This window comes from Dipteris shenzhenensis, chromosome 8, assembly GCF_047967505.1.
Source record: "Dipteris shenzhenensis isolate YYH24624 ecotype China chromosome 8, Dip_SZ_1.0, whole genome shotgun sequence".
NCBI lineage: Eukaryota > Viridiplantae > Streptophyta > Polypodiopsida > Gleicheniales > Dipteridaceae > Dipteris > Dipteris shenzhenensis.
In genome coordinates, this window is record NC_141603.1 from 33,150,295 (window position 1) to 33,176,257 (window position 25,963).

Below are 25,963 nucleotides of genomic sequence, written 5' to 3' on the forward strand. Positions count from 1 at the left end.
ACAGAGACTCCAGACACTTGATCATTCTCTTCCTCAACGCTGTCCATCATATTCCGGAGATTCTCATATTTCCCATTTGTATCACTGATATTTCAATCTTTACATGGACTGTAAAGTAGTATGCTCTGCATGTAGGGATAGTAGCTCTGCATTGATTGTGGCATGTGTATCTCGTAATGTAGAGTGCTGCTCCTTGATCTCCTTGAGGTCCTTCTCTTGAGTCTCAAGCTGAGACTCCAACTCAGCTATCCTCCACTCTGCTGCAAAATGTGAAGTGGCTAGGCAATCATGGTTGGCTTGAAGTACACTTAGGTCTTCTGCCAGCCTATCTCTTTCTGTGGTATTGTGACACAAAACTGGGGGTTTGGTTTTGGTCACGTCTCAATCCACAAATTGAAGAAGAGAGAAGAGATTTGGGCATTAGATGAAGCTTAAAGAGACACTCACTCTCTATCTTCTCAGATCAAAACAAAGATATAGACGTCAAAGGTGAGGTTGTACTCTAACATTGGAAATAAGAAAGGCTAAGGGGAAGCATTAATTTGAGCTAATCGATCAGCCCTAAAAGTAAGGGCGAGCCGTTGTTGGAAGAACATCTTTTGACTCAACACAATGTGAATTGATGTGAAAGGCGTGAATTGATAGGGCTGATTTGGCTGAATGGGACGGCTGGGATGAAACATAGATCTCGAAAAGACGAAGATTCTAATATCAGTTTCATTCAAAACGGAGCTTGGAACATAAAGTTATGACCATTTTACGGAAGACTGTTAAAACTGTCCATACCCGACTGCAGTTATGGAAAGGGCAACGATCTCCTTCATCAGAGAAGTAGCTTCCAAGATACATAGCAAATTGAGGTCGCCCAGGGAAGTAGAGAATACCCTTAAAACAGATCTAGAAATGACTCACTCATGTGGGTACACTAAGCTTTAGAGCGAGGAGAGAGGAGATGGAAGAAGGATGAGGAAAAAGAAGCATGAAATTTATTCAAACATCAGAAGCAAGAAGAGGGATACAAAGTGAGAGCCTAATGCTCTAGGGAGAAGGGAAGAGATAGGCAAAGTTAGATACAAGTGATGGCATAACTACAATGAGAATGGAGAGGGAGGAGAGAGGTCTCTTTTATAGAGCAATTCTCACTCTCCTTCACCTTGTTACATTTTCAGCCAGTAGATTCCTTCACCCCTTGGTGACATAAGGACATGGGTCACCATCAAATGTCCTTTTGGGCACATTTTGACAAGTGTTAGGCCCTGGTAACACTTCCGGAAGTGTTCGGACCCCCCCCCCCCCCCCCTCAAACATGGGTCTGAGGAGTTTTTGCGCTTTATGCGGGGAGCTCTAGCTAGATGCTTATCGGAGGACACACGGGTGAGCGTTTCCTCTTTCTCGCTCAGTCTTCCAGGGCTGCCTCTCTCCCTTTCTCTTCTTGTTTGTGGCAGAGGCTCTGGGCTACTACTTGAGATCAAGGGTGGCTGGCCTCACAGAGTTGAGGCTCCCAATCAGGCAGGAGGAGGAGCTGCTCGAATCTGAGTTTGCATATGACACAGCCTTGTATGTAGAGGGCACCACAGAGAGTCAGGGGAGCCCTAGCTATCTCTTGTGAGGCCTCGGGTGCACGGATCAACTCGACAAAGTCCATGGGTTTCTTCACAGGCTCTGAGGAGACACACGAGATCCGTGAGTGGGGGAGTGACTTTGGCTTCAGATGGATACCGCCTCGGATGCCAGGTCGGTATTGACATTACAGTAGAGCAACAGATCACCCCGGTCCTTGAGAGTGTATGGCGCAAGCTTCTCTACTGGAGCTTGGCCAAACTCTCCCTAGCAGGTCGTGCCTTAGTGGCAAACTAGGTCCTCCTTGCCAGGGCCTGGTATATTGCCTCCTGCTGGTGTTTTCACAGAGGGTGCATTGGGCAGCTCCGACGGTTGGTTCAGAACTTTCTATGGCTCCATAGATGAAGAGGAGGATTCACAGCAGTATATCTTGCCCCGACAAATGAAAAATTCGCAGAGCAGCAACACTTTTCGTAGCCCCAAAAGCCAATAAAACTCTTGAGAAATTACCAAAATGGTATGTGAAGACAATGGAGGATGCAAAATTCAAGATATTCTTAAGGGAAGCAAAAGGAGGCAAACAATCGAATTATACAAGCCAAGGGAGGGTGCAAATGCAGCTCCCATGATGAATTTGTTGGATGATCATGACCCTCAAAGTTTTACTCAAGGAAACACACTTGTGTATTGGAAGAATGGAATGGGATATGAAATGGATGCCATTGTCAGAAATGATGATTGAAACCTTGTGGATCTTCCACTTTGAAAAAATGTGGTAGAATGCAAGTGGATAAATGCCAAAATTAAAGCCACCAGATAATGAAGCGTGTGAGAGGTGTGCTCTTGGCAAATTGCACCATCTTCCTTTCAAGAAGAATGGCTCAAGTTCAGTGAAAGCCACTAGGGTTTTGCAGATTATACACAGTGATGTATGTGGTCCCATGAATGTGACAACCCATAGAGGGGCAAGGTATTTTGTTACCTTCATTAATGTGACTATTCTAGATTCACATGGCTTTTCCTCATGAAGACTAAATTTGAAGTGTTTTTTTGGTTCAACGAGTTCAAAGTCTTGGCTAAGAGCCAAACCAATTCCAGGATACAAACATTTTGTTTAGACAATGGGGGTGAGTACACATCACATGACTTTAAAGGGTATTTGAAGAAAAATGGGATCAAGTATCACAAGACCGTGCAATACACACCGCAGCACAATCCGATTTCAGAGAGCAAAAATAGGACACTTATGGAAATGACAAGATGCAGGCTGAAATGCAAGAAAGTGTCAAAGGCATTTTGGGGAGAGGCCATTACTACAGCCACATAAAGACAGAATAGATGCCCTACAAAAGCATTGGTTAATGTGATACCTTTTGAAAGGTTTTATGGCTTAACGCCAAAGGTTCATCATTTCAGAGTGTTTGGCTCAGTTGCTTATGCTTTGATTGCATCTCAACTTAGATCAAAGCTTGATGACAAAAGCATCAAATGCACTTTTGTTGGATATATTATCAGAAGAGATGTTGCATTTGCTGAAAATTAATGCATGCAGCCCACTAGTGTGGATTTGCCACCTTATGATGATATTCCTTTGGATATAATTCAGTTTGAGGATTATGATATGGTTTCTCCAGAGGACACTCCTTCCTCTCATACTTCAACTAGTCTTCCACATGTTGAGGGTGATTCTCCTTCAAATGTTCCAAATGAGCAGCCAGCTAGTGAGGGAAAACAGCCCAATGTTTGGATACATTACCACCATCGTGGAGTCAGAACAGCCCAATGTTTGGATACATTACCACCATCGTGGAGTCAGTCAACCTCAGGAAACAACTCCAAGTGGTAAAGCCAGCGGTACAGCTGAGAAATCCATTCCAAAATGGGCAAGATTGACCATTAAGGATGCAAAGGATCAGTCTACTTTGGGGAGAACTAGGGTAAGCACAAAAAATGCTCATGGATAGGTCAATTTTGCATTGATGACCTCCGTTATGGAAGCTGAAATTGAGACTCAAAGGTTTAAGGATGCACAGGGACATCCTTCATGGCAGAAGACCATGGAATCTGAAATTAGGTCCATTGAAAAGAAGGCCACATGGGATTTGGTTGATGCACCCATTGGTAAAAATATTGTGGGCACCAAATGGATCTATAAGGCTAAGTATCATTCCATGGTACAGTGGAAAAATACAAGGCCCGTCTTGTTGCCAAGGGGTATGCTCAAGAAGAGGGAATTGACTATGAGGAGACTTTTGCTTCAGTAGCCAAAATGACTACCATCTGTTGTGTCATTTCTCTTGTTGCAAAGTATGGTTGGTCAGTCTATCAGATGGATGTCAAGCTAGCCTTTTTGAATGGAGATCTCAAAGAAGAGGTCTATGTGCAGCAACCCCAAGGATTTGTGGTAAAGGGACAAGAGCACAAGGTGTGCAAGCTTAGGAAAGATTTATATGGGCTCAAACAAGCACCCCATGCATGGTATGACAAGATACATCATTTTCTAGTGTCCCAAAGCTTTGTCAATACACATACAGAGCCTAATCTTTATGTTCTGCAAGAAAACACAGATTTGGTCATTCTAGTGCTTTATGTAGATGACATACTACTCACGAGGAGTAATACACAGAAAATTGCGTCAGTGCAGTCCGCTTTATGTCAGACATTTGACATGACAGATTTGGGCTTATTGCATTTTTTTCTTGGCATTGCGTTTTGGCAGACCCAAGAGGGAATATGCATGTCACATACAAAGTATGCTAAAGGTCTCTTGCAGAAATTTAAGATGGAAGAAAGAAAACCTGTGGCTACTCGGTACTCAAACTTACTAAGCATGATGAGGCCGAAAAGTTTGATGGCACAGTTTATAGGAAACTGGTTGGTAGTCTCATTTATTTATGCTCCACTAGGCCAGACATTGCCTATGCTACAGGATTGCTGTGTTAGTTTATGCATTGTCCTATTGTCACACGTTGGAATGTAGCCAAAAGAGTCCTCAGCATTATGCTTCAGCTTGTGACATTTCTCTGAGTGGTTTCACAGACTCAGTTTGGCAGGGGACATTGATAATAGAAGATCCACTTTCGGCTATTGCTTCTCATTGGGTTCAGCTTGTATCTCTTGGCTCAGTAAGAAGCAAGACCGAGTCTCTCTTTCCTATAGTGAAGCAGAGTATATAGCAGCAAATGCAGCCACTATGGAATGCATGTGAATAAGGAAGCTTTTGCATGACTTGCATCATGCACAGGATGGTGAGGCAACCTCTCTCCTTTGTGACAGCCAGAGTTTCGTTGCCATTGGCAACAATCCTATCTTTCATGCTCACATGAAACACATTAAAAATCATTATCCCTACAAACGGGATTGTATTTCAGATGGCTTCATTGACCTTATCTATTGTTCCACTGAGGACAATGTGGTAGATATCTTCACCAAAAGCATGTCAGCACCTCTTTTCACACGTCATCGACATGGCTTGGGGATCCAAGACAATGTCAAGGGGGGTTGTAAAATGACATTGTTTCTTTTGTACTCCCATAGGTTGCTATATCCACACATGGATAAATTTGTGCAACCATGGTACTTGAGGTACAAAAGGTACTTCTGAGATCATTCCAAAGTACTTCAGCCATATCATTGAGGGGGGATTTGTAGACACATACAATGATATGGTGGTGTAGGACAGACTAGGACTTAGTCTATTTTGGTGTGTAGTACTTTGGTAGTATATATACCACGTACTTGTATCTCATTTTCATTGAGTATGCTATTGGATTTTATGTGTGACCACTTGTTGCTCACTTGTTTTCACAACCTTTCTCCATTTGTTCCTTCATCCCATTTTTTTTGCCTTCCAAACTACTCTAGATATTGTCATATTACGAACAGCTTTGAAGAGATAGTATCTCCCCACACAGTTTCTAGAGATTTCTTTACATAAGGTTTTTTCTATTACTCAGATACTCCGTGTGTTCTACGCATCTCAATCTTGATTAGGGCACCTTTTTTATAATTCTTAATAAGAACATTTTGTATTTATGTTTTCACCCACAAATTTACTGCATATGGACCCTTGTGGAAAGCAAAAAAATTAATTATTGAATCGATAGCTATGATGACAATCAATTCATTGATTGGTCTTTGTGCATGGTTTGCACATCTACAACTATATCTGGAAGTAGAGACATAAAATGTTTACCACTAAAAATAAAATAGCTGCAAGCAAGAAATATTTTTGTTTGCACTAGATGATCCCTCTAGTGTGGTTTACCTTTAAGCTACTTTTATCAAATTCAGGATACATCATTTCATTAGGAGGTACATGATGAACACTATTACATTTGAACTTTTAGCACATATGATCCATCAAGTGGGTTACCTTCAAGCTACTTTATCAAATTCAGGACAACTCATTCATTAGAATAAACAGTATTACATTTGAACGTTTAGCACATATGTACGTTAACATTTCCTATCCCTTAGAGTGATTAGAACTCCTAAAGTACTAAAGGATAAACAAAAAATTAGCGAGTACAATAAATAAAGAAATGTAAAAACTTACTTTCATAAGTATAAGTTCGACAGTGTCATCTTTCTCCCACTTTTCAAATAAATCCAAGAGGAGATCAACCTGAAGGTAGTAATAATTCTATATCTTAGACACAATCAGACCTTCACTTCAAGCAATTACATATAATCCTTCAATCGTGAATCTAAGCATTTGAAAAAAGGTGTATACGGACATTTTCATCCACGCGTGTGTAATTTTATTGACATAAATTTCCTCATAGTTGGAAGTCTTCATGCATGAAAAATCAATACCTTGTATGTTAGCCCATTGCTAAACCTATGTAAGTATGAGGATTTATATTTCATAAGCCTCTCAACAGACTATAATAACAATTAGCCTCACCGCCACAAGCACAAGGAGGCATGGGCATCATTGATCCGAAGATGCAAAGCAAAGCCCTCTTGTCTCACCCCAGACGCACAGCGTTGGAGGTCCTCCTATAGCGGGGGCTACTTAGGGATACCCACGCACAAGTGGATAGTGTCGATAATTTCATCATTGAATAATTTTTGCGGCCACTCTCACTGGGAAGGGCTCCCCATTGATGCGAAGCCTGTACAAGCTTTGGCAAAGACTAGTAGGAGGACTCATTTGGGATCGACCTCACTGCACATAGGAGTTCGAGTGTCATCCCCTTATTTGGCACCCAGAGATTTGGGATAGGGATGGTGGTCTCTTGCTCGGACAACGGACTCACATAGGGTGGGCACATGAGGGCAGTGGCCTAGCCAACTATTTTGGGACGTGGAGTAGGCTTCCCATAGAGGCAAAGGCGCGGCTGGGAGCCATCTCTAATCTCCAAGAGGCAAGGCAGCGGATGAGAGATATTGATGCAGCCATCCTTGAGACCACTCCCATGGAAGCCCATCGGAGTATGACAAGTAGAATACATAAGCTTTGTCCTTGATTACTCTTTTAGTGAAAAGACACTTGTTGGACAAGTATTAGGACTGCCAAGGTAGCCCAAAGGCGATCAAATGTATCAAGTGAAAAACAAGGCAAGGGTGCTTGCTCCTTGCAATCTATTGACACAGTTGAAAGTGCAAAATGGGGATGCTTTTTTTTTTTTGGGCAAAAAAGAGACTTCTATTAAGTAAGAAAGAAACTCGCTAGAGCCAAGCTCTAACCGGAAATACAACATCGTGAAATCATGAGGATAAATAAAACCCCCTCAAAGTGAGGTGGAAAACAACCAAGGCTGAGGCTCAAAGTGCCACCTCAACCTTGTAGGAGTCTCAGAGAAGAAAGGAGAATCCTTCCATTTCCTGAAGAAAGAAGCCCTCCTAGCTGAGGCTGCACGGGAGTCTCCCTGTATACTCATCCATACGGCCATCAAAGTATGTACGGTGTCTGTCCAGATACTAGCCAAAGTGTGCGAGGTATGAACCTGAGTGCCCTCCATAGCCTCTGTGCATCTGGCTCTCCAGATATGCCAGGATGCTATGCTCGCTAAAATCTCCCAAGAAGTATCCATAGAGGCATGTACATCTGTAAAAGGAAGGTGTGGTACCACATCCAACGAACAGGACTCAATCTGATGCCGTCGAACCAAATTGGCCCGAGAGGAGTCAAGTCTCTCATAGAATACCTGAGGCCCTGTAAGAGAAATTTAAGCCACTGAGCCCCATGTCATAAAGAATGGGGAGTGGGCAAAGTGACTGAAAATCCTGGGTACCCCCATCCAAATCATCCTCGCCTGTCTGCAATCCCATAAACAATGTTGAATAGTCTCCGAAGCAGAGAGGCAACGAGGGCAAGTAGGGTCGCGGCTCCGAACCTGGATCTCCAAAGGTTCACTGCAATCCCACCATGGATAGAAAGCCAAAAGAAGAGAGTGATCTTTCTATTCATGTAGGATTTCTAGAGTCTTCTCCAAAAGCGCCTCTGCAGATCCGTAGTGATATCAAATGTCTCCCAATGAGGAACTCTGGGAGGTCTCCAACCTCTACTATTGAGCTGAAATCTCCTGGCATTACTGACCGTGTCACGAAAGAAGGGGTAGCTCTTCTCTCGATGCCCTGCGTCAATCCACTCCCACTCTCTAGGGTCCCATTGCAAATACCTAATGGGAACTCCCCCCTAGAGCCAAAGCCTCCAAGACCCGGTGGAGAGTAGCCGGGGGTCTGGGTCGAGGAACCACTCTGAATCTGCTGATCCCTGCACCAAAAGACCTACAACCGTGATAGGCTGAAAAGCAGACTCAAGCAAGATGTCCTCTGTGGATCTGAGCAATCTGCCACCATCTTGCACAGTAAAAACTAAAGCGTCCTCCTGTGCATCTCGAAAGGCCAAAACCTAAAGCGGAACACCGCCTCTCGTAAAAAGTCCTGCCCAAGTGGAGCAAGTGAGTGGCATCTCATCTGTGTCTACCCACTCCTCTGGAAGGGCTGCCTCAATCTGCAAGATCCTCCCTACACTCCCTCTAAGATGTCGTGTCAACTGAGACTTGGTCTCCTCTGGAAGCCTACGCAAAGCTTTCCAAGACCCCAAAGATGATGTAGGTCCCCTCTCCCACCTGGACCACTGCATGTAGAGTGAGGCACCAAGTGGTCTGCCATGATCATCTAAAATAATGTCATTCCACATGATGGGTTGCCTATCAATCTCTTCATGAGAGGAAGGAGGAATCCTCCGAAGAGTGCTCCTGAAACTGGCCCATGCTTTCAGAATGGCAACCATGAGAGGGAACGAAGGTGATCTAAGGTGTGTTGTGGTGAAGATCTACCTAATACTACTCATCCAGTCTCCTCCTGAATAAGGTGTGCACCTCTGTATGTTGCTAATAAGAAAGGCCTTCCACGGTTCCTGCCCTGGCGTAAGTCCCCGCACCACCATCTTGCATAGTAAAGCTCTGCACTGTAAATTTGGATCAATAGTATTGAGACCCCCTTCCTGTGTAGGGAGGATGAGGGTCTCCCAAGCCACCCTGGCTAAGGTATCTGCTGTGCCATCAAGCCCACTCCAAAGAAAATTTCTGATCGGTCTCCTGAGCTGAGTGATGCAGTCCCTAGAATAGCACCAGCAAGAACATACAAACCAGGCCGTGGCCAAAAGGACCTAGTGGACCACCACAACTCTAGAGGCAAGATCCAGCTTGGCTGAGCTCCAAAAAAGGAGCTTCCTCCTGATGCTCTCCAACACGGGAGCAAACTGCTGCGTGGAAGAAATATCCAAGCCGACCTGGCAGCCCAAATACCTGACAGGCACACCCCTCTGAACCCAAGTGAATCCTATGTCAAGCCCCCAAATTGGAGTGTCCTCATCACTCATCGAAAAGCCATTGGATTTGTGCCAATTTATCTGCGCCCCCGCCGCCAAGCAAAATAAAGCCAATGCTGTCCTGAAAGAAGTGAGCGTCTGTGGAGTGGCATCCAAGTAAACTGCTGTGTTATCCGCCAGCTGACTATCAAGTAACTCCTCTTCCCTTCTAATGGGAAGTCTCAGCCCAATGATGTCAGCTTGAGATCTAACATAGATACTCATAGCTTCAGCCACAAACAAAAAAAGGAAAGGAGCAAGAGGGCATCCATGACGGACTGATCTAGAAATCTAAAATCTCTCACCCCTTACCCCACCAATAAGTACCTGGCTTTGGGCTGATCTGTACAAGGAGGAAACACCTCTGATCCAAGCATCATTAAAGCCAAAACGTAGAAGGGTGCCCTCCAAAAAACCCCAATCTACTCTATCATATGCTTTTACAAAATCCAAAAGTAGAATGGCTAGATTTTGGCTGCTCTGCATGGCCCACACTGAGGCTTCCCAGAAAGAGAAAATGTTATAAAAAATGCTTCTGCCATGCACAAATCCCGTCTGAGTGTCATGAATAAGATCTGGGAGAAGAGGTTGCAATCGGAGGCTGAATGCCTTGGCCAAAATTTTGTAACAAGTCCCTAGAAGTGTGATAGGCCTCCACTGGGACACTAGATTTCTACAACCTCCTTTCGGGAGAAGGTGGATGAGACCTTTTGTAAGTGACCCGGGCATCTCACCAGAGTCCCAAATACCCTGCAGGGCTGAAGTAATGTAGTCTCCAATCATATCCTAGAATGCAATGAAAAAAGAGGGGGTAAGGCCATCCGAACCTTGGCACTTGCCCTTGTGAACGGCTAAAAGTGCAGTCCTGAACTGTGTGTTGGTGAAAGGTGCATCAAGCAAAACATGCATATCCGGTTTCACAAACAAAAGGATGCTTTGCCAAATAACCTGTCTAGCATCCTGTCTATCCCGTGTCTCAGGATCAGTAGTAAGAAGGGCGGCATAAAAATCTGAGGCTATGAGCAAGACATCATCAGGATCTGTCTGTAAAACCCCATGTGAGTCAATAAGTTGGGATACACTCTCTCTACTATGTCTAGGGCCAAGAGTAGAGAAAAAGAGTTTATTGACTCTGCCACCCATTTGAATCCAGAAGGACTCCCGTGCATGAAAGGCATACTCTGCTCTTTGATCAAGCAATACGTGCTGATGAGCCCTTGTTGCAGCAAGGCACTACTGAATCCAAGCATCTGAAGGCCGTTTCTGCTCTTCCCTCTACAAAGTTGCCAACTGCTGGCGAACACCAATCTCATGTCTGAGAATATCTCGTCTCCTGGTATAAGCAACTAAGAGGTAGAAGTCGCTAATAATTGAAAGGGGAGCAACTACCTGTGATGGCAATGGCTGCCCACCCTGGACATGAGAAACCCATATCTGCAGGGCTGCCTCTGTAAGGTCCTCCTCTGTGCACAAGGCATCTGCAATCCTGATGCTGGCAGATCGGCCTCTCAAGTGAGGCTCTGAGATAGCCAGCACAACAGGAAAGTGGTCTGAAGTGGAAATCCCAGCAGCAATGCATACCGATCCACCTCTGTCAAGTGCCCAATCATCTACATAGAATCTGTCAATACGTGCATGAATAGGCATCTGCTGCCTCCTGTTCGACCAAGAGAACATGAGGGACTGTGGCTGAATAAGAAAGGCATCATCCAACCAAGTACCTCTGCCACAGTAGTGAAAAAGGAAGGCATCCCAAGCTGCTCTCTCCAAAGAGTGAAGTCCTCCTTCTCTACCCCCTTTTTTGTCTGATGGTAGCTCAACCATGTTAAAGCCACCTTCAATCACCCATGAATCTGCAATGGGGGCCCAGGAGAGCAAATCCTTCCACATAAAGACACATTCCCCTCTAATGTTGGAGGCATATAGGTTAAGGAAACCAACCTTACACCCTCCAATCAAGAGAATAATCCACTGATCCAAAAACCATTGGATTTATGCCAATTTATGTGCGCCCCCGCCGCCAAGCAAAAAAAATCCAATGTTGTCCTGAAAGAAGTGAGCGTCTGTGGAGTGCCATCCAAGTAAATTGATGTGTCATCTGCCAACTCACTGTCAAGTAGCTCCTCTTCCCTTCTAATTGGAAGTCTCAGCCCAAAGATGTCAGCTTGAGATCTAACATAGATACTCATAGCTTAGGCCACGAACAAAAAAAGGAAAGGAGCAAGGGGGCATCCCTGACGAACTGATCTGGAAATCTGAAATCTCTCACCCCTTACCCCACCAATAAGTACCTAGCTGTGGGCTGATCTGTACAAGGAGGAAACACCTCTGATCCAAGCATCAGTAAAGCCAAAACGTAGAAGGATGCCCTCCCAAAAACCCCAATCTACTCTGTCATAAGTTTCTCAAAATCCAAAAGTAGAATGGCTAGATTCTAGCTGCTCTGCATGTCCCACTCTGAGGCTTCCTAGAAAGAGAAAATAATATCGAAAATGCTTGTGCCATGCACAAATCCCGTCTGAGTGTCATGAATAAGATCTGGGAGAAGGGGCTGCAATTGGAGGCTGATTGCCTTGGCCAAAATTTTGTAACAAGTCCCTAGAAGTGTGATAGGCCTCCACTGGGACACTAGATTTCTACAACCTCCTTTCGGGAGAAGGTGGATGAGACCTTTTGTAAGCGACCCGGGCATCTCACCAGAGTCCCAAATACCCTGCAGGGCTGAAGTAATGTAGTCTCCAATCATATCCCAGAATGCAATGAAAAAAGAGGGGGTAAGGCCATCCGAACCTTGGCACTTGCCCTTGTGAACGGCTAAAAGTGCAATCCTGAACTCTGTGTTGGTGAAAGGTGCATCAAGCAAAACATGCATATCCAGTTTCACAAACAAAGGGATGCTTTGCCAAATAACCTGTCTAGCATCCTGTCTATCCTGTGTCTCAGGATCAGCAGTAAGAAGGGTGGCATAAAAATATGAGGCTATGTGCAAGACATCATCAGGATCTGTCTGTAAAACCCCATGTGAGTCAATAAGTTGGGATACACTCTCTCTACTATGTCTAGGGCCAAGAGTAGAGAAAAAGTGTTTATTGACTCTGCCACCCATTTGAATCCAGAAGGACTCCCGTGCATGAAAGGCATACTCTGCTCTTTGATCAAGCAATACGTGCTGATGAGCCCTTGCTGCAGCAAGGCACTACTGAATCCAAGCATCTGAAGACCGTTTCTGCTCTTCCCTCTACAAAGCTGCCAACTGCTGGCGAATACCAATCTCACGTCTGAGAATATCTCGTCTTGTGGTACAAGCAACTAAGAGGTAGAAGTCGCTAATACTAGAAAGGGGAGCAACTACCTGTGATGGCAATGGCTGCCCACCCTGGACATGAGAAACCCATATCTGCAGGGCTGCCTCTGTAAGGTCCTCCTCTGTGCACAAGGCATCTGCAATCCTGATGCTGGCAGATCGGCCTCTCAAGTGAGGCTCTGAGATAGCCAGCACAACAGGAAAGTGGTCTGAAGTGGAAATCCCAGCAGCAATGCATACCGATCCACCTCTGTCAAGTGCCCAATCATCTACATAGAATCTGTCAATACTGATGGGATATCTCAAGGTGTATGCCTCAGGCACACCTTGGTTTCTATGTGTGAGTGCTAGAGGCACAGTTAGGTGCCTACAAGCACAGTTAGGTGGTGGAGAGCCACATAGGATGATTGAGAGAATCTAGGAGCAGATTGAGGAGATGATTGTGGAGCTCTGAAGTCATCAGTGATGTCAGTGAGCATGTATGAGGTGCCTACTTAAGGACCTCACTCTTCTTCGTTCCATAATGCAAGTATTCTGAGTTTGTGTCCACTCTTTGCTTTCCTTTCAGCTTACCAACATGGTATCAGAGCCCTTTGATCCCCCTTGAGCCCATTTCTGCCACATCATCTTCTTCTTCCCCATTTTCCTCCTTCTTCCCAAAATCTTTGAGAGCTTGGTTCTCTGCCTACAAACGACCATTGCCCAAACCCTCTGAGCTGTAAACTCCTCTAGTATGGGCGAACTTCCACCTGCAAGCAATTGAAAAAAAAACGTCTCTGTTGGCTGCCATTCTCCAAACAGCGCATTTTTTTGCCATTCTTCTATTGGTCAATACTCCCTGCCTGCTGCGCCATTGCTTGAGCCCTCTTAGGAGTAGATGGGTGACCTCAAGACGAAGATTTTGAGTCATTTTTCAGCTCATTTGGTTCAGTAACGAAGGATAAATCGTCAAAACTCAGGTTCAGCCTGCAGCAACTCCCCCGGGCAATAGCGCGCGCCATTTCGTCCAACCTTTGTGCTGGATCCTCTCTGGTATATGAGCTTTCTTTTGCTTCAGAAAGCCCTCTTTTCCTTGCTTTGAAGAGTGAGCTACAAGCCCTCCAAGTTCAGTCTTTTGGTTTTGACAGTTTTGGACAAGTTTTTGAAGATGATGCTACATAAAATGCTACTCTAGCACTTCTGAGTTTTTGAAGTTTTCAATAGCATCAATACAAGTGTGGCTTCAGTTTTTCTTTGAATTGCTAGACCTGGTTTTGATTGGAAAGTATTCATTTTAGCCACCTCTATGAAGCATGTAAGAAGAAGCATCATTGATTGAATATTGGTCACTAGTCTTTGCTACATCAAGTGCTTATATTTTGGAAGCCTTTCAGTTATTTTTTGCCTTGTAAGAGAGAAAGACACTGCCCAATATCTGGGTTAGACCCTCTCATGGCTACCCTATTGAATCTAGAGAAGTTCAATGGAAAGGGCTTCCACACATGGCAGATGAAGGTGAAATTTGCATTGATGAGGGAGAACCTCTGGGGACTTGTCAAACCGACTCCAACCGCGTCTTCTACAGCCTCCAATGTTGGAGAATCCTCAACTCCGACACGCCCGGCAAGGGATCCCGCTAGAGAGGAGAAAGCATATGGTATCATTGCTCTTGCTTTAGGAGATGATTATATTATTCACATCTCTGACTTAGAGTCTCCTTCAGAAGCTTGGCAGAAGCTTGACATGATTTTTGGTGCTAGCTCTCACATCTCTAAATTATCACTTAAAATCTCTTTCTTTGAATTGAAGATGGTTAGTGGTACTACTTTGGCAGCTCATGTCAACTATATGCGGAGTCTTATGACTCAATTAGCTTCTATCAACTCTCCTATTACTCTAGATGATGCTATGGCAGTGTTACTTAAGAGTATGCCTGAAGATTATGATCACATAGTTACCACTTTGAAAAATCTTCCTAATCCTAATCTTGAAGGTATTCTCTCTGCTCTCCAAGAAGAAGAAAGGCATATGGAGCTCAGGAAAGGCAATGACACTGTTTATGCTGTAAAAGTCCAGAAGGGCAAGTTTACCCCTTGCAATCACTGTGGAAAGACAAATTACCTTTCAAAGGACTGCTTCAAAATTAATCCATGCAAGCACTGTGGCAAGAACAACCATCATAAGAAGTTTTGCAGAGCCAAAGCAAAGACAGAAAATGCAAATCTACTTTCAGTTGATGAGCCTCCACAAGATGAGGCATCCTTTGAAGATTATGCATTTTAAATCATCTCTATGTATGCTCCAGATCTCTCTTTTTATGTCAAGGTACTCAGCCTGGATAGTCCTCCAAAATGAATGAAATAAACTATTGTGTTTTGTGTGTTTTGTAAACACCTCTGGTCACCTTATGATGTAGGCCATGTGTATGTTTTGCTCCATGGTACCTCCTGCAGACATTGTGTGCATGTACATGCAGGGGAGATAACCATTGGAAGGTCTTTTTGTATCCCTTTTGTTTACCTTACACCCAAGGGAACCCTTGCTAGCATGAGAACCTAGCCATAGATTTATCCTTGACCACCATGAGATGGCATGAGAAACTATGAGATTAGATGTATCCTTGACATAGCCTGAGGCATTCCCTTGAGGGGGGGTTTGATGGGATATCTCAAGGTGTATGCCTCAGGCACACCTTGATTTCTATGTGTGAGTACTAGAGGCACAGTTAGGTGCCTACAAGCACAGTTAGGTGGTGGAGAGCCACATAGGATGATTGAGAGAATCTAGGAGCAGATTGAGGAGATGATTGTGGAGCTCTAAAGTCATTAGTGATGTCAGTGAGCATGTATGAGGTGCCTACTTAAGGATCTCACTCTTCTTCATTCCATAATGCAAGTATTCTGAGTTTGTGTTAACTCTTTGCTTTCCTTTCAGCTTACCAACAAATACGTGCATGAATAGGCATCTGCTGCCTCCTGTTCGACCAAGAGAACATGAGGGACTGTGGCTGAATAAAAAAGGCATCATCCAACCAAGTATCTCTGCCACAGTAGTGAAAAAGGAAGGCATCCCAAGCTGCTCTCTCCAAAGAGTGAAGTCCTCCTTCTCTACCCCCTTTTTTGTCTGATGGTAGCTCAACCATGTTAAAGCCACCTTCAATCACCCATGAATCTGCAATGGGGGCCCAGGAGAGCAAATCCTTCCACATAAAGACACATTCCCCTCTAATGTTGGAGGCATATAGGTTAAGGAAACCAACCTTACACCCTCCAATCAAGAGAATAATCCACTGACCTCTAGAGGGAATAATGACTCCGTGTCCAACAACCAAGGGGAGAACCGACTGCGAAACTGAAATAGAAGTGCCCCCCGTGGTGCCCAAGGCAGGCGACCAAAAAGTATGACCAGAAAGCAGTTTGCCAGACTTAGAGCAATCACTGGCATCCAACTTGTGTTCCTGGAGAAAAAGGATATCAATAGCACCTCCAGTGACACCTAGATGAAGCTGATTTCGGATCAGCTGCCTACGGCGACGGTGTGGAACTCCGCCTAGGCCCTGTATGTTCGAGCTAACTATCCTGATCGATAGGAGGATGTTGGGTGGAAAGGCTTACCCGACCTAGTAGAGGAGACCAGCTTCCCCTGGGCTGAAACACTCCTGCTGAGGGCAGGAAACTCAACAGGTGAAAGGATCCCTACACCTGCTGAGGGGGAGGCTCTGTCAAAAGGAATCCCAATGACCGGGACCCCTAAGGTGGAGGGCACAAACTCCTCCTCATCCATGAAAGTCGCCGAATCAGCCAGTGTCGAAAAAGAGTTCCTGAGAAGCAAGTCTGGCCGAGGAGTGCGAAGAAGACCTGCACTCGTGGAGGAAGGAGGAGAAGGACCTGCCAGGCCTCTATTAGCAAATCTGGAGCTGGGAGCTGAGGAGGCCTGTGGCTAGGATGAAGAAGGATCTGTAGTCCTCATCTGTGCAAACAGTCCCTTAGCTATGGCATGAACAGTCTGAGTGGGAGAAGTATCAGTAGCCCCCTCGTGATCAGAAACGAGAATGACTGGGGCTGGTGCATCTGAAGTCTCCTCCTGATGTGGAACTGTAGTATCTGGGGCTGCAACAGCATCCACCTCTGGAGTCTGGATGGCATCTGTCTGAACCGGATCAAGGGTCTCCTCATGAGGTAAAGGAGCCACTCTGACTGCTCTCCAACATGGTACTGGGAGTGCTGTAGGCTTTGGGCGCCCTGCTGCCCCTGGTGGTCCTGGGGTGCGTGAATCAGGGCGCCCTGCTGCTCTTGGTAGTCTTGGCGTGCGTGGTACAAGCCGCAGGGGAGGTGCAGATGGGGTAGTGCATGAAGGAGCCGCACCAGAAGACCTCTTGGGTCTTTTTCTCTTCCTTGGGCAATCTCTAGCAAAGTGCCCAAGGGTCCTACAAATCCTGCACTGATCCTGTCTACCTGCAATCTCGATTCTCTGTCGAAAGAGAGAGCCATCTGGACGCTGAATCATGATGTGGTCATCTGAGATGTTAGGGTCAGAGACAATGACCCTAACTCAAGGCACCTCGTCCGCTCTGACTGCCTCTGCCGAGGAAGAAGGCATGCCAGGAAAGGGGGGAATCTCAGTGACCACTCCGAAAGTGGCTTAGATAGTAGCAAGAAGTTGATGGTAAACCTGAGGAAGACCAGGAAACCTAATGAACAGTGATGTGACCTGACTGTCCTCCTTGACCAAATCGAAGCCCAAGGTGTAGGGCAAAAGAAAAATCCTCCTCAAACCCAAAGCCAGGGGATTAGCTTTGAGAACAAGGGGTGTGGACTCGTGGGAGTCGAAAATCACTTGGAAGAATCCACGTCCCAGAAGTCGAATATCCCTAAGGTGTGGGGCGAGATCTCCTGGTAACGCCGCCAACATCCAGTCTCTAGCATGTGATCTGGAAGGATGTGACCCAAAGATGCGGGCGAAAGGTGATGTGGAGCCCTCTAATTCCACATCTTTCTTGAGCTGCTACAACTCGTCTTCTGAAAAAATGATGGTTCTCGCGGCCGGTGAAAGTGGACAGAGATTGGCTGAATGGGAATCCATTCGCCAATCGAAGTGAAAAGGCCGATTCCAACACTGTTAAAGCTCTGTCTGTGAAACTACTGCCCAGGATGCGCTGAAACGGCGGGCGTAGGAAGGAGGGGAAAAGGAGAGGGTAGGAGAGAGGGGAAGAGACGGAGAGGAGAAGTGGAGGGGAGCTGAGATAGGATAGAAGGGAGAGGGCTGACGGGGAAGGAGAGGGTTTGGGAGGGAGAAGGTGGGCGGGGGAGGGAGGGGGCAGGTTAGGAAGGGAGGGGGTGGGGGGGTTAGAGGAAGGGTGGGGGAAGGGACGGGGGAGGCAGGGGGCAGGGCGGGGAGGGAGGAGAAGGGGGAAAGAGGGGCCGGGGGGGAAGGGGGGGGGGGCAGTGGGGGGGGGGGGGGGGAGAGGGAGGGCGGGGAGGGGGAAGGGGAGGGAAGGGGCGGGGAGGAGGAGGGGGCGGGGGGGGAGTGGGAGAGGGAGGGTGGGGGAGAAAGGGGGCGGGGGGGCAGCGGGTGGGGGAGAGGGGGCGGGGGAGGGGGAGGGGGAGGGAGGGCAGCGGGTGGGGAGAGCGAGGGCGAGGAGGGAGAGGGAGGGGGCGGGTGGGCTGGCAGGGGGGGAGAGGGAGAGCGGGGAGGAGGAAGGGAGGGAGGAGGGAGAGGGGGCTGGCGAAGGGGAGGGAGAGGAGGAGAAGCAAGGGGAGGGAGAGGGCGGGCAGCAAGGGTGAGGGGGAGGGAGAGAGAGGGAGAGGGGGCTGGCTGAGAGAGGGAGAGGGGGGGGGGCAGCAGCTCACGGGGAGAGGAGCAGCTCAAATCCCAAAACTATGAAATGGGGATGCTTTGATTGAGCACATCAACAAAATCAAAGGATTGGTTGATCAGCTTGCCAGAATTGATGAGGTCATTGGGGAAAAGAACATTGCTTTCATCACCCTCAATAGTCTTCCTCCATCCTACTTAGTGTATGTGACCTCGTTGAGTATACACTAATGAGGGCAACTATTTCCTTTGATGAGTTGGTGAGTTTGCTTTACTAAGAAAAACAAAGGGTTTACAAATTTTGAGCCTTCTATTCATGCAGGTGGAAGGCCTTTACTTCAAAAATAAAGTGTCCGTTTCAGAAATGGAATAAGAAAACGATTTGGGATTTCCTCAAATTATCACATCAGTGGGCCCATTTGAAACCTCTAGATGTAGAGAATTACGGATCAGACTTTGAATGTTCCAATGCATTGCATAATGTGGGAAGACGACTTGAAGCTGAAAAAACTATTTTAAACTGCCTGCTTGCATAGGGGAGCTAAAGGGGAAGCCTGTAGAAGGTGCTAGGGAGGAAGATGGCAGAGAGCAAAGTTGGGCAGGGAGGGGATTGGAGTGGTAGGAGTGAAGCAAAGGGGGGGAGGGGGAGGGGCCCATACATCCATATAGTTCCGTACGACCTATAGCAGAGAAGAAGGCGCAGGGGGAGGGTGGGCTGAGACGAGGAAGCGAAGGTGAGGGTGGAGCAGAGATGATGTGAAAGGGGGCAAGAGGCCTACACGAAGCCATATTGCATGCAGTATGGCTGCCTTGTATGGGCTACCGTATAGAGATGTATGGAAAAGGAGAGCGGCGATTGGCTGACTAAAGCGGGAGGGCACTAGGGAGGCCTAGGGGGGAACAACAGCAGCAATTGTTAGGAAATGGAGTCAATTTGAGTGACTCTTAGTATGTTCTAGAGTAGTACTATACTACTTTATATCCTAGAGTGGCATGTGTCACTATGGGACTTATCCCATATACATTTGACACTTACAGTGTGTGTGCCTATCCTATAAGTATGTGTGCCTATCCTATAAAGGCATTGTACTCGTAGGAATAAAGTGGAGATAGGTTGTGAACACAAGTGAGCAAGAGTGCACACACAAGAAAGCTCCAATAGAAATGTTTAAATGAAACAATACAGGTACTTGGTATATATAGTACCCAAGTACTACTAGTCAACCATAGGATTGAATTTATGCCTACAACACCATATCTTTGTAATCTCTTACAAATCCCCCCTCAAAGATATGGCTGAAAGTACCCTAGCAACATCTCAGGTGTACCCTGCAGTACCTAAAGTACCATGGTTGCATAAATTCATCCAGATGGCTATGCAACCTATGGGAGTACATGAAAACAATGTCATTATGAATCACTTCACAACCCCCCTTGACATGTGAGGATGTCTCAGATCCCCAAGCCATGTCGATGTTGTAAGAAAAGATCTGTTGACAGGACTTTGGTGAAGATATCCGCCACATTGTCCTCAGATGGACAATAGATGGGATCAATGAAGCCGTTAGAAATACAATCCCGTACATAACGATAATGATTTTCAATGTGTTTCATGCGAGCATGAAAGACAGGATTGTTGGCTATGGCAATGCAACTCTGGCTGTCACAGAAGATAGAGTTTGCTTCGCCATCCTGTGCATGATGCAACTCATGCAAAAGCTTCCTTAACCACATTAACTCCGTAGTGGCTGAATTTTCAGCTTTGTACTCTGCTTCACTGGAGGAAAGAGAGACTCGCTCTTGCTTCTTACTGAGCCATGAGATATAGGCTGAACCCAATGAGAAGCAATAGCCAGTAGTGGACCGTTGGATGGACAAAAGCAGTAGAGCCCAATTCGCCTTCACAGCCACCCTCATCCACATTTAAAACACCCGAACAACACAATCACAAAGCAAAAGGCATCCATTCAACATCATTGTCTCTACACATACCTTCTGATACAACTCACACTCTGGCCACACTTCCCCGGAAGCCAGACAACCTAAAAAAAAACCCAGTGGACTACACAGTTCAAGACAAGTGGACTTCTTCCTTCAATAACTCAGAAAACATTCAGCTTCAAATGCATCCAACCCACAATGCACATGAAGACTATCTTCTTGACTCTTCAAGACATCAACCCACAAAATGGCCACGGTCAGAAATCTTATCATGTCTTCCCGAGATCAACATCAAGTACCAGAAATGATGCAGCCCGCCATTTTACTAAGCAATAGCTCATAGTCACCCACATACAAGCCCACACAAAAGACACCTCAAGCAAAGACTTCGTCTCTTTAATCTCATGCAAGCCCAACCACATTCTTGTTGCAGCTCATGCTTTCTCAGACCAAGGTACTCCAGCTTCTATACGTGATTGTCCACCCCATTCTCTCAGCCCACTCTTTCAATCGGTACACGAACTGCTAGCAGCCTCTCCAAGCTTGCTCTCTTAACACACACATCCTCTATTGTTCGAGTTCTCCAAGCCTCTGCAATCGATATCCCACTCCCATCACGTGAACACAGTCACCACTGCCGCCTTCCTTGCATACAAATCTGTCTTCTTTCCATGCGACCACCTCTTCTATCAAAAGGCCTCCAGCCCGATCAGTCTTCTCTCTTGGACCTGATGTACACACCCTCCCCACAGTCGCGTTGGCCTTCCAAGTAGCTCTCTTTTCCGTAGTCCTCCTGCTCACCGAACAAGCTTCTCCTCAAGACCTTCAGTCGCTCACGGTTCTCTCACCACCCCTACGAGCCTCTATCGTCTAAGGTCCTCCCTTTTGGTTATCGAAGGAATTCCTACTACTGTAAGCTCCCACAACAGCTGCTTGCCATCCCTGCAACGTACGTCGCCATCCTTCAAAGACTCTGGCAAGGACCATGGCTCTCCGAACAAACAATGTAGGGCTGCTTTGCCATCCTTCCAACCACCTCCTCCTTACTCAAGAAGCAACCCCCCAACTCGCAAAACAACCGACAAAGGATACCGTCAACCTCCCTCCTGCTCTGAGAGATCCCCTTCGTATATGCGACACCCTCTTCCTCAGCTCTCTGCAGCTCTCCCGAAAGAGATGCAACTGCCCCCTTCGTCCTTTCGTTTGCGATCCTCGGGGTGCCCACAATCCCTCCTTCAGCTCAGCGCAATCCCCTCCTATCTCAGAAGCTCCCTGCTCTCCATCGATCCTTCCAGCAAGCTCCCTAGACCCGCTTCCAGCCGTCACCTTCACGTAGCTCCAGCTCTCAGTCCAGAAGAATCACGTAGCCACCTTGCATGCTTTCTTTGATTCCAGCCACGTCATCATTTGCCTTTTACCACTCTCTTAAACATCACATGCAATAACACCAGGCCCAAGCAAATTCAAATTTTGGGACTTCTCTCCCCCCAAAATTATACACATCACAGGAAAACCTTATTCTGGAATGTCTAGTGCCCCATATTGCATTTTCATCACTTCCCAAGAGCCTCTGTAAAAGTGTCTTCCATCTCAAGACAATATATCATCAGTGTGGAGTCCGTCATGAGGGTGTCCAGAGCTCATTTCCACTTCCAACAAGCTATGTACATAGCTATGCACTCACCCAGCAACATGCAACAGGTGAAAAACATTTTTTCTTTTTTATCCACACACCATCTGTCATCAATGTCCCCTAACCAATCTGAGTCGGTGAAACCACTCAACTTTAGATCATAATCTGAAGCATAATGCAAGCCAAGAGAGCGAGTGCCATGGACATATCTGAGAACCCTCTTTGCTGCATTCCAATGTGTGATCGTGGGACAATGCATGAACTGGCTCAAAAGCCCTGTGGCGTAGGCAATATCACGTTGTGTGGAGCATAGATATATCAAACTGCCAACCAACTGCCTGTACAAAGTGCCATCAAAATTTTCAGCAGTATCATGCTTACTCAGCTTGAGTCCCTTTTCCAATGGAGTAGCCACAGGCTTACAGTTCTCCATTTTAAATTTCTGCAACAACCCCTTCGAATACTTTGTCTGTGACATAGAGATCCCATCATGGGTCTGCCAAAACTCAATGCCAAGACAATAGTGCAATAGGCCCGAATCTGTCATGTCAAAGTTGTGACATAAAGCGGACTGCACTGCTGTAATTTGCTGCAAATCACTGCCAGTGAGTATAATGTCATCCAAATAGAGTACCAACATGACCAATTCTGATTTTTGCTGCAGAACATACAGATTTGGCTTTGTATGAGTGTTTACGAAGCCCTGGGACAGAAAAAACTGATGTATCTTCTGATACCACGCACGAGGTGCTTGCTTCAGCCCATAGAGAGCCTTCCTGAGCTTGCATACCTTGTGCTCTTGTCCCTTCAGCTCAAAACCTTGGGGCTGATGTACATAGACCTCCTCTTTAAGATCTCCATTGAGGAAAGCGGTCTTGACATCCATCTGGTACACTGACCAACCATAAAACACAGCAAGAGAGATGACAGAACGAATGGTGGTCATCTTGGCCACTGGAGCGAATGTCTCCTCATAATCTATTCCCTCCTCTTGTGCATACCCCTTGGCGACCAAACGGGCTTTGTAATTCTCAACTGTGCCATCTGAATGGTATTTCACCTTATAAATCCATTTTGTGCCAACCACATTTTTCCCAATGGGCGCATCAACCAAGTCCCATGTGGCATTCTTCTCAATGGATTTAATCTCAGTTCCCATAGCTTTCTGCCATGCCGGATTTTGCTGAGCATCCTTGAAGCTGTGAGGCTCATTTTCAGCTTCCATCACTGAGGTCATCAAAGCAAAATTGACCTTTTGCTGATTTTTCTGAGTGCTGGTCGTAATTTTCCCCAAAGTAGGCTGATCCTAGCATCTTGAATGGTCAACCTTACCCAATGTGGAATAGATTTCTCTGCTGTACCACTTGGAACTGCATCAACATCTTTAGTGGCCTCACGACGTTGATAATGCATCCAAACATGAGGCTGTCTATTCTCATTAATTGGCTGCAACTCTAAAACATTTGAGGGAGAGCCATCCTCAACATGTGGGAAGCCATCTGAACTATGAGAAGTAGAAGGGGAAGCATCAGGAGACTCCGTCTCATCATCCTCAAACTGGATGATGTCCCAAGGGGTTTCATCGTATGGTGGCAAGTCTGCACTAGCGGGCTGCATGCACTCATTCTCAGCAAAGAGAACATCTCTGCTGATTATTATCTTCCTGGTAGCGGGATTATAAAGCCTAAATCCCCTGCTTTTAGTGCTATACCCCACGAAAATGCATTTGACAGTCCTGCTATCAAGCTTTGTCCGATGTGCATCTGGAACCAAAGCATATGCCATTGAGCCAAAAACTCTGAAATGACTAACCTTTGGCTTAAAGCCATACAAAGCCTCAAATGGAGTCACATTAACCAAAGCTTTGGTAGAGCATGTGTTCTGAATATAAGTGGCTGTCACAACTGCTTCTTCCCAAAAAGCCTTTGAGACTCTTGAATTTCAGCATGCATCTCGTCATTTCCATGAAATTACAATTCTTCCTCTCAAGGAGTGGATTCCGCTGTGGTGTGTAAGGGCATGTCAAATAATGTTTAATCCCATGCTGCTTCAAAAATCCCTGCAATGCATGTGACATGTACTCTCCCCGTCTATCCAAGTTGAGTGTTCCAATTCTAGAATTGGTTTGGATGGTTCTCAGCCATAGCTTTGAACTCCTGAAACCAATAGAATACCTCAGATTTTTCCTTCATGAGAAAAAGCCATGTGAACCTGGAGAAGTCATCTATAAAGGTCACAAAGTACCTTGCTCCTCTATGCATGGGAATAGTCATGGGGCCACATACATCACTGTGCACTATCTGCAACACTTTGGTTGCCTTGACCCAATTCTTGCCTTGTTTACTGAATGGCAAGCGATGCAATTTGCCAAGTGCACACCCCTCACACACTTCATTTGCTGGTTGCTGCAATTTTCAGGGAGTCATATTATTGTTGTACAAGTAGGACAATGCCCTGTGATGGACATGTCCAAACCTGCTGGCATGCCATAAATCAGCCTGGGAAGTGTTTGCTATAGCCAATACCTTCTGATCATAAGGCTGAGCATCAAGCTTGTATAAGCCTCTGTCATATGTGCCTGTTGCTACAACCTCATACCCTTTCTGTGGATCCTTGATCCTGCATTGGTTATCCTGAAATTTGACCGACATATGTTGATCATGGGCAATGTTTGAAACTGAAATCAAATTTTGCCTCAAATCTGGAACATACCAAACATCTCGGATATACTTAACTTTCCCATTATCAAGCTGAATAGGAATGTGCCCAACTCCGATGATGTCTTGAGAAGCATCATTGGCACACGTAAGCTGTCTGCCATGAACAGGTGTGATGCTCTCAAACCACTCCTGGCGAGGAGTCATGTGCTTAGTAGCACCACTGTCGATATACCATGTATCACTTGCAACAAGGGAAGCATCCCCTAATTGATTTTCAGCATTCAAATCCCCCCTGGCATTCATGTTCTCATTAAATGCAACAACCACAAAATCTCTATCACCTTGGGCAAGATGAGCTTCACCATGTGCATCTGAAGCACGCGTTTCAGTGGAGGCAACAAAATTACTGCTAGAGCTGTCCCTTTGCCTCTCCTTTTCATTGGCAATCCTTTTCTGATACTTTGCGATGTAATGGCCTGGCTTCTTGCAATAATTGCATTTGCCTTTTTTTGATTTTTGCTTGAACTGCTTGCATTCCCTCCTTGGGCTGAGTTGTATGGCTGTGTTTTTTTTTTTTTTTGCAAAAAAGAGACTTCTATTAAGTAAGAAAGAAACTCGCTAGAGCAAGCTCTGTGCGGAAATACAACATGCTAAGCATGTAATAAATCAAAGGAATGAGGTAGAAAGAAACCAAGGCTGAGGCTGAAAATGCCAACTCAACCCTGTAGAAGTCTCAGCAAAGAAGGGAGAGTCTCTCCAATCTCTGAGAAAAGTAACTCTCCTGGAGGAAGCTACTCGAGATGATCCCTGCATGGTCGCCCAACTGGCCATCAGAGTGTGTACCGTATCTATCCAAGTACTGGCCAAGATCTGAGAAGGGTGAACTTGAGAACCCTCCAAAGCCTCAGTGCATCTGGCTCTCCAAATGTGCCATGCTGCAATGCATGGCTGTGTTTTGGCTCAAACTTTTTCTAAAATTTGCCATTTCCACCCATGGCAAGCGCTTGGTCACCCTAACGAGAGGCTTTGGCAAAATTTGAGCATCTCTCCTTTTCCTGCAACAAAAGCCCAACTAACTCATCGAACGAGAGTGGGGGTTGCCCTGAGAACAATGGTCAATGACGTGACGAATGTGCCATATGAGGGCGCTAAGCTATTGAGAGTAATAGAGACTAGCTTCTTGTCTTCTATTTCCTCATCAATACTTGCGAGCTGATCACGTAGATCAGTGATCTTGGCAATACAAT

The 25,963-nt window shown here is 45.9% G+C and overlaps 1 protein-coding gene across 1 annotated transcript in view; it reads right to left on the minus strand.

Moving 5' to 3' along the window:
* The window catches only part of LOC147899403 (3-hydroxyisobutyryl-CoA hydrolase-like protein 5), a 175,211-nt gene that overhangs the window by 95,635 nt on the left and 53,613 nt on the right, over positions 1 to 25,963 (minus strand). Inside the window, exon 4 of the mRNA XM_087378585.1 lies at positions 6,119 to 6,187. Within this exon, the coding sequence (XP_087234711.1) occupies positions 6,119 to 6,187 (69 nt within the window). The remainder of the gene's footprint in view (positions 1 to 6,118; positions 6,188 to 25,963) is intronic.